This window comes from Schistocerca cancellata, chromosome 3, assembly GCF_023864275.1.
Source record: "Schistocerca cancellata isolate TAMUIC-IGC-003103 chromosome 3, iqSchCanc2.1, whole genome shotgun sequence".
Taxonomy (NCBI): Eukaryota; Metazoa; Arthropoda; class Insecta; order Orthoptera; family Acrididae; genus Schistocerca; species Schistocerca cancellata.
In genome coordinates this window covers 658,759,356-658,777,217 of record NC_064628.1, presented here as the reverse complement: position 1 = coordinate 658,777,217, position 17,862 = coordinate 658,759,356, and the positions used below count along the sequence as shown (strand labels likewise).

The 17,862-nt window shown below is 41.5% G+C and overlaps 1 protein-coding gene across 1 annotated transcript in view; it reads right to left on the bottom strand.

Annotated features, from left to right (window-relative positions):
• Window positions 1–17,862, bottom strand: part of LOC126175624 (sialin-like) — an 84,467-nt gene that overhangs the window by 34,535 nt on the left and 32,070 nt on the right. Inside the window, exon 7 of the mRNA XM_049922508.1 lies at window positions 6,603–6,735. Coding sequence (XP_049778465.1) covers window positions 6,603–6,735 — 133 coding nt within the window. The remainder of the gene's footprint in view (window positions 1–6,602; window positions 6,736–17,862) is intronic.

Here is a 17,862-nt window from a genome sequence, read left to right as displayed (position 1 = left end):
ATTTCCCAACAAATTCGGTATGTTGAGCAACAAGCAGTGGTCGCACGTATCATTCGACGTCATTTGCAGCAGAGTGGAAGTGCAAGTGTCCATTGTTACATTTACCGCTGAGTCAACGCTACAGGAGTTTGAACCGGCAACGGTGTGACGAACGACGAACATGGATAACCCGAATGGATTGACATTGGTTATCACTGTTAGCATTCAACCGCGATTCTTATACATGTATTTTAACAACGCGTTTCAAGAGACAATGCTCCCATCATCAGGTTGTAAAATCTGTGTCATGAAATTAAACGGACTAAAATGACAAAATATCATCACAAATAGTTGGGAAGTCCATAGAGTAAAACAGAATTAAAAGTGCATTGGGCTGTGGGTCCTCGTCTTACATTGAAGTTGTTGACACAAGTCGATGGCCGTCCCATAGCTACCAAATATGCTGTCGCACTGTGCCGGCTCGGGAGCTGTTGTGGACTGACGTGCCTAGGTGTTGTGGCGTGGTTACAGCCGTGTGCTTGACGGTAACGCTATGCTATTGGGCGCCTCATTTCCTTATTGCATTGGCCTGCCATCGTTAGTCTCTCGCAGCTCCGTCAGTGACATGCTACAAGTTTAAAATCGCATACCTACCCTAAAATAATTCTAAAAACCCACTAAAATATCTAATTTCTTTAAAATTATCTTGTGCATTTAGAATATTGCTTTGTTTCTTTTCATGGATAGCTATCTCGAATTCCTCCATTGTCTTCATCGACGAATTCCGATGCTGTCTGCACCACGACGATGGTCGGATTAGAGTCTGGAGTCACCGCGGTGAGAGGCCGTTGAACTATTGTCTTATGTATCACCCTACTGGTCCTGCACCCGTTTTATGGTTTGGGGTGATATTGGACTCCATTCCCGCAACCCCTCGTACACATTGCAGCGTTACATCCCTGAAGCGTTGTAGCCTGTTGTCCTCTCATACCTTGCCGACAGCCACATTGCAACAAGATTGTGTCCTACCACACGTGGCCCTCAATGTTCAAGAGTTCATCGTCGCCCATCGCATTGCACTGCTCCCTTAACTTTACTGTTCTCTCGATCTCTCGCCTGTTGAACACGTCTGGTCGATGAATGTTGAACTACTGGCTAGGGATACACCACACATTGCCTTACCAGATCTACTTTGGCAATATGTGGAAGTACTGCGGATTGTTATACCCCAGCAACACATCAAGAGCCTCCTTGAGTCAATGCCGAGGCGTGCGCACCACGATGTTATTCATGATACACCACAGCCGACGCTGCTACAACGCCGGGCGCCGATCAGTCGCCACCATGCTAGGTAAAAACACACGTTGAGTGCTCAGTTCTTCACAGTTCTCATCCTTGCAAAGACATCTTGCTCTTTCCAAATTTTTCTTTATCCTTCTGTCCTGATTATTAGTCTCAGAGTGCTTTTAAGTGTGTCCTTCAAGTCATTAGCACGCTAGTGTCAGAAACAATGATTATTGTTATCTTATCTGCGAGAGGGGCAGACCCTATTCTGAATGGCTGATCAAGTTTTGTGTAGGAGGTTCGCAAGATTCATGTGAGCCCACGCCTTTCCTGTACAGTTTTGTCAGTGATATACTCTCCACGTAATTCTCATCGGTTTTAAACAAACTGTGTGATTTCCTCATATGTCTTCTTATTATGTTTGTTGAACTCGCTATCTTATGCTTCCTTATTTTCTTAATCCAATCACGCTCATATACTACGACAAAAACCCATGCCTGCAAGTAGGAGGTGTCAGCATTTTAGCAGATAACCACTGCTGCCAGATTTCCTAGCACTTAGTGAATCATATCAGAAATCATTCAAACCAAGCAACAGTTCAACAACACAGCGCAAACATATGTAAAGCATTGTGTGTAAACAGACGAAAAGACTCATTATTGTTTGATCAAACATTTGTCGAACCATCACTAGAAACAGTTATCCCTTAAATAATTGGGAATAAGTGCATTGTGGCGTCCCTTTTCTAGATTTACGCTTTTCTCTTGGTATCCAGTCTTCTGATTGATGCATCCCGCCACGACTTCCTCTCCTGTGACAACCTTTTCATTTCAGAGTAGCAATTGCAACTTACGTCTTCATTTATTTACCGGATCCAAATCTCTGTCTCCCTGAATAGTGTTTACCCTCTACAGTTTCTTCGAGTAGCACGGAAGGTATTGATGGGTGTCTTATGATGTTTTATCAGATGTCCTATCATCCTGTCTCTTCCTCTTGTCAGTGTCTCCATTTGTTCTTTTCCCCGCCGATCCTACGGAGAACCTCCTCATTACTTATCTTGTAATTAATAAATGGACAAGGTGCCTAACATAATCAAGTACCAGAGAAAAGAACTACAAGTTAACCAGAGACACGAAGCAGAAAACGTGATAATGTGCTTGAATTGTTTCTTTTGTGTCCGCAGCTCGTGGTCGTGCGGTAGCGTTCTCGCTTCCCACGCCCGGGCTCCCGGGTTCGATTCCCGGCGGGGTCAGGGATTTTCTCTGCCTCGTGACGACTGGGTGTTGTGTGATGTCCTTGGGTTAGTTAGGTTTAAGTAGTTCTAAGTTCTAGGGGACTGATAACCATAGATGTTAAGTCACATAGTGCTCAGAGCCATTTGAACCATTTTTGTTTCTTTTTTAAAAGCATAAATATGCTGAAACAATATAAAATCGTTAACTCCTCCTCTAGCGATTCCTGTTGTGATTGTTACTCTTATTTCTCTTTGTTGATTAATCTAAGTGTATTCAAGTTGAAAATATAATTTCAAAGAAAAGTATTGCTTAGAGTCGTGTGCATTATTTAGATATCCTGACTCACATCCCATTTTCATGAAATTAGTAAAAGTGGTCTTCAGCAATGTAATAATTGAAGCTATTGTGGGAGAAATTTCCTTCCGCCTTCACCGACAATTAGTGAGTCAAATTTATCTGCAAAACGGAATTGCATCTTTTTAAAATCATATTAAAGATGTAAGTAGGCTGTTTATGTTTTTATGTTGGTAATGCCACGTAGCGCTCTATATGAAAATCACTGACTGTGCTGTGTGAAGGCTGTGGTTGGTTTGCATTGTTGGAGTATATGCTATTGTAGTGTTGCGCCTTCAGCGCAAGAATGAAAGAAGTGTGGACTGAGAGAAAGAAGACTTCCCAGAAGCGCAAGAAATAACTGTTTTCACGGTCTTTAACGGCCAAATTTGTATAATAATAAAATCACTGACTGTGCTGTGTGAAGGCTGTGGTTGGTTTGCATTGTTGGAGTATATGCTATTGTAGTGTTGGGCAGTTGGCTGTTAACGGCGCGTAGCGTTGCGCAGTTGGAGGTGAGCCGCCTGCAGTGGTGGATGTGGGGAGTGAGATGGCGGAGTTTTGAGAGCGGATGATCTGGACGTGTGTCCATCAGAGAGTAAATTTGTAAGACTGGATGTCATGAACTGATATATATATATCAAAAGTCATTATATATATATATATATATATATATATATATATATATATAATGACTTTTGAACACTATTAAGGTAAATACATTGTTTGTTCTTTATCAAAATCTTTCATTTGCTAACTATGCCTATCAGTAGTTAGTGCCTTCAGTAGTTAGAATCTTTTATTTAGCTGGCAGTATTGGCGCTCGCTAAATTGCAGTAGTTCGAATAACGAAGATTTTTGTGAGGTAAGTAATTCATGAAAGGTATAGGTTATTTTTAGTAAGGGCCATTCTTTTGTAGAGATTATTAAAAGTCAGATTGCGTTGCGCTAAAAATATTGTGTGTCAGTTTAGAGTTGATCAGAATAAGTAAAGAGAGTCATGTCTGAGTACGTTCAGTTTTGCTCAGCTGTTTGAAAAACAAATAATGTAAGAGGTTTATCAGCACAGTCATTCATAAATTTTTCTAAGGGGACGTTTCAAAGAAGTCCGATAATTGTTCTACAGGTGGCACAGCGATTACTCATTTCGTAATTTCAAAGAAATCCCAAAAGTCGAGGTTATTCGAAATTTGACTTGGAGTGTATCTGTTAGACACAAAAGTCAATAACTTTCATATTGAAATGTACGGAACTATAGCGTGGAAGCTTTTAATAGTATTCAAACTTAGGAAAAATTTCCAGAGATCGTAGTTATACGTAAAACTGTTTTGTGCTTCACACAGGAAATTGATATAACTGATCTTACAAAATGCATTGCACTGTGCTGTCTGTGATAATGATATTTATTCTGCTACCGATTTCGGTCTTAAACTAGTAGCAGAATAAATACGACTCTCACAGACAGCACCGTGTAATGCATTTTGTAAAATTTGTACGTGCTGTTGACCAGCTCCTAAAAAAGATGTGATATAACTAAATAAAATGTCTACAGTCTCCCATCACGTAAGATACGTAAGAAGTAACATAGTACAATATTTTTTTTAAATTTCATTTAGCGGAACGACCATTTAAAACTAATCGTAGGAAAGCTGGATGCAAGGCACGATTTGATCCCTCGGGTTTTCTTGGCACCATTGATTAATACTGTGTTTCCTGTGGTTCTGGTTGGAGTCCAGACGGTGAGTACACATAAAAGCAAACGTCGCAACACGAACCAAGACGACTGGGATGGTCGTCGAAAAACTGTGCAGAAAATGGAAGCAACAGCTCGGCAGAACGCCCGGATGCTCACACTGCTTGACTGTCTGGAAGAATGAACAGGAAGCGATATCGTCCCTCGAAGGAGGCAGCGTACAAAGGCCCTGTAACACGCCCGGGTATACAACTGGCGGGAGACCTTTAAACTGCTCTCACATTGACCATACGCCATGTCCACGCCACGTAGCCGATACTCCAGCTGCCGTCGTATAATTTATGCTCCGCACTGTTGATGGCTTGCCTGAAATTATGTATATAAATATGCAAGCGGGTTTAGGGGAACCACTCAACACTAAACACAACACTACCCTACGTCTGGTCTGAACAGTTATATTCTGAGATAAGAAAATCGCAGGTTGCACTGTTTACACACTAAGTCGCAAGTGGTGATGCCAGTTAACATTTTTGCAGATTTGATGAGTGGTCATAATTATCATTCCCTTATTACTGTACAGTATTCTTGACGATGTTAATGTCTGTCACTATTGTACTTCGCGCTGTCACACGTATTTCACAGTCTTACTTCGGCTGAACCTTCGGTGACGTATACACAGGCAATGATGATCTTTATCTTTGCACAATTATTACTTGGACGAGTGTACGCGCAACCGACACGACGCGGGTGATTGTTGAGGATGCGGATGCCGAATGGTCGAACGAAAGTTCTTACGCTCGTCACGGACACACAGATATCTGGTACCAGTCCTTCTTGACACGTGTAATGATATATAACTGTTCGTAAAAGTTAATTTACAGTTCACAGTTCTCACTCTTACGTGCGTGCGCGTAACCGTCGCGACGCCGCTGATTATTGCTGGTGCGGAAACGCGATGACCGAAAGCATGTTCTCACGCTCGCTACGAGCCACTGACACTTGATTGCTCTCCTTTGCTGTAAATTATTTTACTGATTCACATTAGTTTCATTCTGGGAGGCCAAACACGACGTGGATAATTGATATTGTACGATACGACACGCAAACGGGCGGATACACAAATTTGTTATTGGCGGCACTGCTCATTTTTAATTACTTCTTTACGCACTTTCCAGTGAATCCACTTCCATATCTCATTACTTCACAATAATAGTACTTACTGGCCATACTTGAACCTCTATAATAATGCCTTTCCCATGCAGAACTTTCCACAACACAACATAGCAACTCCCTCCCCCGTGGTCGACTCTGCAAATGCAGCCGCTCGCAAAGATACTCCGCAATCAAGCCAGCGATATGACAATATGCTTACAGCCCGTTTGACCTATACTTTATTGATCGCCAGTCTGATAGTACTGATAGACGAAACATCCAATGAAGAGCAGCGTGTACTGGCACAGGTTGTTTAGTAAGCGGAAAAGCGTCACAGAGGTGCTCTTACAACTCTATTGGCAGACACTACAAGAGCGACGTCATACATAACGCTGTCCTTTACTATTAAAATTTCGAGAGTGTGCGTTCCTAGCAGACAAGCTATATACTGATTTCTCCGAAGTAGATCTCGCGCAAAGACGATAAAGATAAAATTCGAGCGGAGCTCGTACAGAGGTTTATCATTAATCGTTCTTCCTCCATATCATTTGTGACGAGAGAAGAAGTGACGGAAGCGGACAACCTACCCTCCGACACGCAGCATAAAGTATCTTGCCGAGTACATGTAATTGTATACATGGACCTTCAGCTTATTTCTCCCGATGTGTGTCTGAATGGTCAAGGGTCCAGAGGGCTCTCCCCAACGCCTGCGATACCCCGTTTTCGGAACGAAAGAGGGTAGCTATACGGTCGTTCATAAATGAGTGTGCTGTACCCTATTTCATTCAGGATAAATTAAAATTATGAAGAAAAACATTAATGCTGTTATCTTGTCCATACTATTATACATCTCTGAATATAGCAATAAAAAGATTATAGAGGTATGCTATTTATGAAAATTTGAAATTTTTGCACACAGTACTTACCTAGCGCATTTATTATGCGGAAGGTCCAGATCTTGGATACAAATTCCTTCCGGAGCAGGAAGTTGGTAAACCACACAAACGCCACACTTCCAGCTGCACCAGTCATGTGGGGAACGGCTGATATGATTCCATTCTTTAAAACAAAAATTAAAAAAAAAGGCACATATGAAACCATTTATAGCCCTATATCCAGAGGAAACTACTATTTTAAGCCTTATATAATTTTCTTTTGGTCAGAAACATTGATCCTCAGACAGAAGTAAATGTTTTATATACGGTTACCGTATGGTAGAAGTGTTTACGCTTGTGTGTGGTGCTGTACACTGGTTTTTCTTATATACATCAGGAGAAATACCTAGTTCTCGTTTTCCATTCACATTGTGCAGTTTGAATCATTACGAAATCAGTCACCATTTGTTCAAAAAGGTCACATAGTTTATCATAACACCATTACCGTAGCTTACAACATGATTCGACATTGCACTATCAGTAACAAAGTGTGGGAGACATTGTTTAAGAGATGTACTGCTGTCCAGTGATGACCCTTTCAGGTTTTAAACTGCTGACAACTCAGTTGTGAATAAATAGTGTAATAGTAACTGCCACTTGCTACTTTAAATGAAATAAGTAATTAACGACACAATTTTTCTACCTTTATGAACGACATAAAATTCGACCCGCAACCGTCGGAACACAGACATTTCCTCAGGGGCATAAGCCTGCTAATCAGCTGGTCTCGCCAGTAAAATATGCAAGCAGGTGAGACAATCGATTCAAGAATTTCAGAAGCGCAAGCAAAATCAACATCTAAGACATTTAGTGAAGTGAGAATTTGCCACACATCCCCCCCTCCCCCCTGAAATAAGGAAGATAATCATGACTGTTAAAAGGTGATGATACCTAACGTAAGATACTAAGAATATGTAGCCCTTTAATTTGTTAATATTAATTCCAGGTATTTTCCCAGACATATTAAAATAATTATGCTCTTATTAGGCCTCCTTATATGAAAGAGGACTCCAAATTTATAACTACCTACCAGTCCTACCTTTTAAATCGATTTTCAAAATTTTTGAGAAGATAATGTCCTCGAGGGTGGGGCCTTTGTAGTTATGGGACACTTGATCGATCACAGTTTGGATTTCAAAAGAGGTGCTCTGTTTAGACATCCACTGAGCATATAACGAATTTGTTAAATGATAAATTATCCCCAGTTAGTGGTCTTCTGTGACTAATCAAAGATATTTAGTTGTGTCAGTCATAGTATTCTACTAGCGAAAGCAGTTTTTTGGGGATACATGTTACTGCACTTGCATTATGCATGGTTCCATCATACGTCCATTGCTTTCCTTGCTTTGTGTTAATGAGTTACCATTTTATTTGAATCATGAAGAAAAATTTGTCCTTTTGTAAACTATAAAAGAATTATTTGTGAAGCCAATTAGAAAGCAATGACAGAGAAAATAGGAAACAGTAGTAAATTAATTGGTTTCACACGACTTGACTAGCTATAAATCTGAGAAAAACGAAGATCATTCAGTTTTGTACCTGCTATGAAATCAAATGAAATTAAATGATCATATGCCATTGTTGGCCGGGAGGCCCCATGCGGGGAAGTTCGGCCGCCGTATTGCAAGTCCAAATTTCGTGAGTGCACATACTGATAAAAACTTAACTAGTCAAAACCATGTAATAAATCTGCTAAAACATTTACGTTCAGCTCATTTTAATATAAGAATAATTGCAAACTTTGGGGATGGGGAAACTGCTATAGTAACATACTTTGCATATATTCATTCACCCATCCTACAGGATACCATTCTGGGGTAACTTCTCGCTTAGGCCAAAATTATTCATCATATAAAAGAAAGTAATTAAAAATATACACTCACAGATAAAAAATCGCAACAGCAGCAAGGAGTTGTGCGACTTAAACAAAAGTTGGCAGGCGTGTTTTAACATCTGAAGGATGATATCAATTCAAATTTCGTGCCAGTCATATTAGAGTGGCGCTAGTAGTGCAACTAAAGAGAATACAAAACAAGGTTGTAAGGCGTCCAGATTTTTTGGACTTTACATGAGCTTGATCCATAAGAACAGTACGATACAGTATGACATCCTCAGAAAATAATAATTAAACTATATCAACAAAAAGCAGTTGCAGTAACCTCATGTACCGAAAACTAAAAAAACAATATCTACCAATGTAAGAACAGTGGCATGCATAAGTAAGTTAAAGTAAACACAATTTGGAGATGAACCGAGCATGTGGTTAATGGCATTGGAAAACCCCACTTAACAAGAGAACGGAGAGCTTCAGCGCAAAAAGGGATAAAGCCGGAACAATACATTATTCCTTTTAACTTAAATACGGCTGGGATCGAGGGTGAGTGGCTGGACAGCTTTAATAGGGCTAGGTGGCGACCTGGCAAGAAAAATAAAATTCACCTCTAACGAGATGGCGATTGGCTGAAACCATACTGGGCGATGCAGACGCGACACGGTAGGGAGATCCCCATTATATAAAACCATTTTGAGAACTAAAATTTCTAGAATATCTCTTGTCTTGCGGCGGACCACACAAGTGTGTGGAAAATAGCGAGGGTGTTGAGAGCTTTGCTTTTGCAAAGTGTGGGCGATATGCTTCACATATCGTGGTGACAGATAGCAAGGAGGTAGTTAATTATTCCTGCGGGAATTTTTAGGGGCAAAGAAATTGTGCACATCGCTCCAACCCTTAGCGAGTGTGCAATAGCCATTATTTTGACTAGGGAAAAATTAACGTTCTACCGAACACAGGAAAGTTGAGACTGAGTAAATTCAGTCAAGGCCAGAGTAGGGAATTAGCGTTTCAGATCCAGCACGGAGACAACACTGTTGCTTGGTGAAGTACCATCGCGCATTAAACCACAGTAAATGTTGAGCCGAGATATTGCTCACTCCAACTTGCGTATGCTTTGACCAGTGAATATCAAAAGCTAGGATATTAACCAACCCTCACATTGAGTACATGACAGGTTTTCATTGGTTTAAAAAGTAAAATTATTCTCCACCAACTCAGTGTATTGACCAGCTACACCATCGTAGACGTAAATTAGCTGATGAAGATTTTTAATCATCCTTGCCTGTGATAAAAATTTTCATATGTAGAGATAATGAATTAATAATCGCCAATTCAATATGTCCAAGAGTTAAATATTTCATTACTGAGTGTTGGAAGTAATTGAACATGATTGTTGTGTATCACTTGACCCTTGAAAGCACAGTTGATAAATTATATGGGGAATGAAAAAGGGAATAGCTGTTTTGTCCTTCTAGAATAGATCCCAAACTTTCACTTTTATTAATTTAAGCATTCTACTTATGTGACACCAGCATTTATAATTGCCCTTACCGGGCCAAGTTCATAGTTATATAGAATGTCTCTTTAATACCTTCGGTGTGAGAAGAGAGTTCAGATGTGTTCTCCAATTTGCGCGCAATCACAAACTGCTATCCTGCCAGGATTCGAAATTTCAGCATTCTGATAGATTGAGGTTTTGCTTTTGATAGGTACAAAGCACATAATCCTCCCAAACAATAAGCTGATGCAAAGTGAAAAAATATGCAATTCTAAATGTGACTCAACTGTGCAGTAAAAGTAGATAGAATTGTATTCATCTATTTCTTATATGCTGGCGGAACACATCGTTGAATTGGGTTGTGCTGAGTTCTGACTCAACTCCTGTAACCAAAAGATTATATAAAGGACGAGGAAACAGGTTCAAATATTGAATATAGGACCTTGGATGATATTTTGGGGTAGAATCAAGTCTCATGATCAGATGTTAACGCGGAGTCAGGTTCGGAAAATTCGCGACCAGCAACGCTGTGTGGAACGTTCAAAAAGACAGAAAATAATAGATTAAGACAAAGAGAAGTAATGGATGATATTGATAGAATCGCGTTGGACACGCAACAGGTAGATCAGCGTGAACAACACGAGACAGAACACGTAGGAATACCAAATGAGACCGAAAATGCAACACATGATGTTCAATATGGTCCGTACAATGGACGTGAGAATGGCGTTGCTAATGAATCAGGCACTGAGTCTGTAGATAGTAAATTACAGCATATTGAACCAAACGTAATCATACTGAATCAGGCAGGTTTGCAATTGAATGAAAGAACGAGTGTTAGTGCTCATACACTATCTTCGGAAGTGAAGGAAACGGTTCACAGGAAACGAGATAGGAAACAGTTACATCGGATGACAACAGGCGAAACTGATGTAGATGAAAAGGCCAACATATCTGGAATGTTGCAGCGTTTATTATAACAATCTCAGGAATCAGAAAAGCGTTTAGAATGGCGCATAACACAAGGACACAAAGAATTAAAACTGGGGCTGAAAGAAACTAAAAACGAAATACAAAAAACGCGTGATAATATTCAAGGCCGATAACATCAAATGCGAACTGAAGCTAAAAAAGCGCAAATCACACTTCAAACACTCGTTACAGGGCACAAACAATTGAGAACAGACAATGACACTGTCCAAACAGACATGGTTACGATGCGTGAAGTTACACAACAAACTGTCAAAAAAGTTAAACAACAAGTCGAAGCTTTTGCCATCAAAGCGACGACGAAAGCGAAACATGTTGTTGCTGAGACGACGTCTCACAAAAGAACGTCAAAAGCAGCATTAAAGAAATTCGATGTTCGTATTTTAAAAATCCTCCCCCATGACCATGGACCTTGCCGTTGGTGTGGAGGCTTGCGTGCCTCAGCGATACAGATGGCCGCACCGTAGGTGCACCACAACGGAGGGGTATCTGTTGAGAGGCCAGACAAACGTGTGGTTCCTGAAGAGGGGCAGCAGGCTTTTCAGTAGTTGCAGGGGCAACAGTCTGGATGATTAACTGATCTGACCTTGTAACAATAACCAAAACGGCCTTGGTGTGATGGTACTGCGAACGGCTGAAAGCAAGGGGAAACTACAGCCGTAATTCTTCCCGAGGGCATGCAGCTTTACTGTATGGTTAAATGATGATGGCGCTCTCTTGGGTAAAATATTCCGGAGGTAAAATAGTCCCCCATTCGGATTTCCGGGCGGGGACTACTCAAGAGGACATCATTATAAGGAAAAAGAAAATTGGCGTTCTGCGGATCGGAGCGTGGAATGCCAGATCCCTTAATCGGGTAGGTAGGTTAGAAAATTTAAAAAGGGAAATGGACAAGTTAAAGTTAGATATAGTGGGAAATAGTGAAGTTCGGTGGCAGGAGGAACAAGAGTTTTGGTCAGGTGAATACAGGGTTATAAATACAAAATCAAATAGAGGTAATGCAGGAGTAGGTTTAGAAATGAATAAAAAATAGGAGTGCGGTTATGCTACTACAAACAGCATAGTGAATGCATTATTGTAGCCTAGATAGACACGAAGCCCACGCCTACTACAGTAGTACAAGTTTATATGCCAACTAGCTCTGCAGATGAAGAAATTGATGAAATGTATGATGAGATAAAAGAAATTATTCAGGTAGGGAAGGAAGAGAAAAATTTAATAGTCATGGGTGATTGGAATTCGAGAGTAGAAAAAGGGAGAGAAGGTAACATAGTAGGTGAATATGGATTGGGGCTAAGAAATGAAGGAGGAAGCCGCCTGGTGGAATTTTGCGCAGAGCATAACTTAATCATAGCTAACACTTGGTTCAAGACTCATGAAAGAAGGTTGTATACATGGAAGAACCCTAGAGATACTAGAAGATATCAGACAGATTATATAATGGTAAGACAGAGATTTAGGAACCAGGTTTTAAATTGTAAGACATTTCCAGGGGCAGACGTGGACTCTGACCACAATCTGTTGGTTATGAACTGTAGATTAAAACTGAAGAAACTGCAAAAAGGTGGGAATTTAAGGAGATGGGACCTGGATAAACTGAAAGAACCAGAGGTTGTACAGAGTTTCAGGGAGAGCATAAGGGAACAATTGACAGGAATGGGGGACAGAAGTACAGTAGAAGAAGAATGGGTAGCTCTGAGGGATGAAGAAGTGAAGGCAGTAGAGGATAAAGTAGGTAGAAAGACGAGTGCTAGTAGAAATCCTTGGGTAACAGAGGAAATATTGAATTTAATTGATGAAAGGAGAAAATATAAAAATGCAGTAAATGAAACAGGCAAAAAGGAATACAAAAGACTCAAAAATGAGATCGACAGGAATTGCAAAATGGCTAAGCAGGGATGGCTAGAGGACAAATGAAAGAATGTAGAGGCTTATCTCACTAGGGGTAAGATAGATACTGCCTACAGGAAAATTAAAGAGACCTTTGGAGAAAAGAGAACCACTTGTATGAATATCAAGAGCTTTGATGGAAACCCAGTTCTAAGCAAAGAAGGAAAAGCAGAAAGGTGGAAGGAGTATATAGAGGGTCTATACAAGGGCGATGTACTTGAGGACAATATTATGGAAATGGAAGAGGACGTAGATGAAGATGAAATGGGAGATACGATACTGCGTGAAGAGTTTGACAGAGCACTGAAAGACCTGAGTCGAAACAAGGCCCCCGGAGTAGACAACATTCCATTAGAACTACCGACGGCCTTGGGAGAGAGCCAGTCCTGACAAAACTCTACCATCTGGTGAGCAAGATGTATGAAACAGGCGAAATACCCTCGGACTTCAAGAAGAATATAATAATTCCAATCCCAAAGAAAGCAGGTGTTGACAGATGTGAAAAATACCGAACTATCAGTTTAATAAGTCACAGCTGCAAAATACTAACACGAATTCTGTACAGACGAATGGAAAAACTAGTAGAAGCCGACCTCGGGGAAGATCAGTTTGCATTCCGTAGAAATATTGGAACACGTGAGGCAATACTGACCTTACGACTTATCTTACAAGAAAGATTAAGGAAAGGTAAACCTACGTTTCTAGCATTTGTAGACTTAGAGAAAGCTTTTGACAATGTTGACTGGAATACTCTTTCAAATTCTAAAGGTGGCAGGGGTAAAATACAGGGAGCGAAAGGCTATTTACAATTTGTACAGAAACCAGATGGCAGTTATAAGAGTCGAGGGGCATGAAAAGGAAGCAGTGGTTGGGAAGAGAGTGAGACAGGGTTGTAGCCTATCCCCGATGTTATTCAATTTGTATATTGAGCAAGCAATAAAGGGAAAAATTCGGAGTAGATATTAAAATCCATGGAGAAGAAATAAAAAATTTGAGGTTCGCCGATGACGTAATTCTATCAGAGACAGCAAAGGACGGAAGAGCAGCTGAACGGAATGGACAGTATTATTTTAAACATAGCTGCGTAACAGCAACGGTTCCACGTAATCAGATGAAAAACAGCCGACCAGTTGCAAAGGATAAAGTAAACTTTACCTAGGTTTCAATAGGTTTAAACCTATCTTCTTCAGAAGACGGCAGTATTACATTAACATGGCATGATACGTCGTTGCAATTTTAACAAACATCTCCATAGCTCCTTTAGTTCAACACTTGCAGCAACACGTTCTGTTGCCCGGCGTCCAAGGAAGACACTTGCTAGGCGCACCAGTTTGCGGCATGAGAAACAGGTGATTTCGTACCTTCAGTGATCTTCACACAACAAATTGCACTAACATTACCGGAACTATTAGACGATGACGCGGAGGTAATTTTTGTACGAGTATCCGATCGCTTTCCGGCACGCGTAAGGCGAAAGAAAGCGCTTCTGTTTCTGTGCGTCTGTGAACGATGAGGGTGGAGGATAGCCAACAACTGAATACCGCCTCATCAGACAACCAGGTGATTGGGTGTCTGATAAGCCGGATGATGACGTTGATTGGTTGTCATGAGTTGACTGTCGAACACAACGTCGACTACTACCGTGAAAGTCCGCCGCTCGTGGTCTCGCGGTAACGTTCTCGCTTCCCGAGCACGGGGTCCCGGGTTCGATTCCCGGCGGGGTCAGGGATTTTCACCGCCTCGAGATGACTGGGTGTTTGTGTTGTCCTCATCATTTCATCATCATCCAGGCAAGTGGCGAAATTGGACTGAGCAAAGATTGGGTAATTGTACGGGCGCTGATAACCACGCAGTTGAGCGCCCCACAAACCAAACATCATCATCACCATCACCACCGTGAAAGAAGTTGACACGAACAATATTGTAAAACATAGCTTACACTGATGCTGTTACTTCATGTATTTAGTCATTTTTAGGGGCTGGATGCATGAATAAAGCCTTCGTATTAACTTCCCTCTGTTTGGAGTTAGACATACACTCTAATAAAAAAAAAAGGGCACCACGAAACAATTATCCGAATGGGATGGAAATCAGTAGATGTGACATCATGTACAGACCATCAAATGATTACAAATTCATAAAAATTGCATAATTTATTCAGATACGACAAATTTTGCAAGTTCGTAACGTGCTGGTCCAACTATGGCTCTTGTACAAACCTGCTGTTGACAGAGTTGTTGGATATCGTGCTGAGGGATATTGTAGTAAATTCTGTCCAATTGGCGAATTGGCGAGTTAGATCGCCAGAATCCAGAAATGGTTGGAGTGTCCTGCCCATAACGTTCCAGATGTTCTCATTTGGGGAGAGATCCGAAGAACTTGTTGGCCAAGATAGTTTGGCAAGCACGAGGACAAGCAGTAGAGACTCTCGATGTACGCGAGCGGGTATTATCTTCCAAAAATGTAAGCCCAGGATGTCTTACCAAAACAGGGCGTAGAATATCGTCCACGTACAGCTGTACCGTAAGACTGCAGAAGATGGCAACTAAAGGGGTCCCCCTATGAAAAGAAATGGTACCCCAGACCGTCACTCGTGGCTGTCGTGCTGTAAGGCGGGTGACAGTCAGGTTGTATCCAATCGCTTGTTTCTACTGCTTGTCTTCGTGCTCTCCAAACCCTGTCTTGGCCAGCAAGGTCGCCGGATCTCTCCCCATTTGAGAACATATGGAATATTATGAGCAGGACCCTCCAACCACCGTGGGATTTTGACGCTGTAATGCGCTAATTGGTCAGAATTTGGCACGATATCTCTCACGAGGACCTCCGACATCTCTGTCAATCAATGTCAGCGGAAATACTGCTTGCTGCCGCCACAGCATGAAGAACCAAGGATCCACGCTTCACAATGAATAGCTGAAAAATGACAAAGTCCTCGTCGCCACTTTCCTATTTACATCTACATACATACTCCCAAAGCCAACGTATGGTGCGTGGCGGAGGGTACCCTGTATGAATAGAAGTCATTTCCTTTCTTGTTCTACCCGCAAATAGAGCGACGGGAAACGTCTATCTATAAGCCTCCGTGTGATAGTCAATACCTCCTAAGTACGTTGGCGGCAGGAGAATCGTTCTGCAGTCAGACTCAAGTGCCGGTTCTTTAAATTTTCTCAATAGGGCTCTAAGAAAAGAGTGTCGTCTTCCCTCCAGTGATTCCCATTTGAGTCCCCGAAGCACCTCCGTAATAATTCGGTGTTGTTCGATCTGCCTGTAACAAATCTAGCAGCGCGCCTCTGAATTGCTTCGGTGCCTTGAGAAGTACTTAAGCATAGGTCGCACTACCATCCTATACGCCTTCTACTTTAGAGATGAAACACGCTTTCCTAAAATTCTCGCAATAAACGGAAGTCGACCATGCGCCTTCCCTATTACAGTCCTTACATCCCCATTCATGTAATGTTGCTTTGCAACGTTACACCTAGTATTTAATCGACGTGACTTGCTGAGCAGCACACTTGTAATGCTATACTCTAACATTATGGATTTGTTTTTCCCACTCATCTGCATTAACTAACATTTCTCAACCTTTAGATCTACGTAGATGCCATTCATGACACCAACTACAAATTTTATCTACATTATCTTGTATCCTCCTATGATCAGTGATCTTCAAGATCTTCCTGTACACCAGAGTATCATCAGGAAACGGACATTTGTTATCACTCACGCTGGTTGTGACACAGAACCCGGTGGAAAAAAGAGGTGGTCGATGACAATGGGGCTTACGAAGTGAACACTTGGCCAGAGGCAAAGTCCAGAGCATAGCGAAATTCGCCATGTCCACATGAAGATCTATCCAGGGAGCGATCCAAATCGAAAAATGTAAACACCGCCGAGGCCAGTCACTCTACTATCAATGGCGCACACTGAGGGAGTCAGATAATAATGAGGAATTAAGGGAAAAGTGTGGGTTCACGGTACTTACTAGTACTAGATGCAGACGTACATGTACTCTTGCGTCCAAGAACGGGCCAACACGACGCACGAGAGGTTGCGGAGGTCCCTGCAACTGTGCTCTGAAGCTTCAGTTAGGTCTGACTTTTCTTCTAAGTCGATACTCAGGCTGGGCGGGGAATCACCATCCGGCGGTGGTGTCATCATGTCATCCAACATGGCATTTGCCAAATGCCGCGCGCAATATAACACAACGTATCATTAAAGTTAAGGATCAAGCATCCCCACTCTGGGGTTTTGCTATTTTAGATGCACCCGCACTCTCGGATATATCCTATTGTAGATGCGTTCCACTCCCTAGAGCACATGAATTAGTGTCTATTTGTTCTTACGACACTCGCCATGCACATGATAGGAGGTTAGTCTGGAGAAAAAATGGTCCCCTCTGGGAACCAATCAACCCCTCCACACACACCCTCCCAGACATCCTTTCACCCCTCCCCTAGGAACAAATCCACCCCCAGACGTATTACAAGCCCCAGAAAACCTTTTTTTACGTATTACATGTACGCTGTTCAGCCACATGATACTATTGTTTCCCATGAATGTTGGCCACATGAATTGTAAGATCCATGTGTGCAACACCTTGCTGCTAAGAGAGTTCACTGAGCTGGAGAAGTGAGGTTAACTTGTAAAAAGATTTTTTTTATTTAAATGTAAATGGTGTTTTGATTTAAACGTCACCAGATCAGTCGCAAAATCACTTGCCTTCTTTTAGAGCTCTATCTATGTCAAAGACATATTCGCCTTTTTTGTGCTATGATAGGAACGGTTTTCAACCTGCTTCCCAAGTTTTACTCTACGATTATTCTGACATTGAGCGCCATAGGTTGGAAACAGACGTAGATTTTTATTGACTCGGACCACGGCTGATCTGGTATATGATTTTTTTATTGTCTTTCGAATCATGTTGCTTGTAGCGGAGCAAAGGAGGAAGCTTTCACAAAACACCCGGACGATCATTAATTATATGTATTTGTCTACGTTCTTACAATATTTGAACCGAGTCGCAGAAGTTTGAAACATAG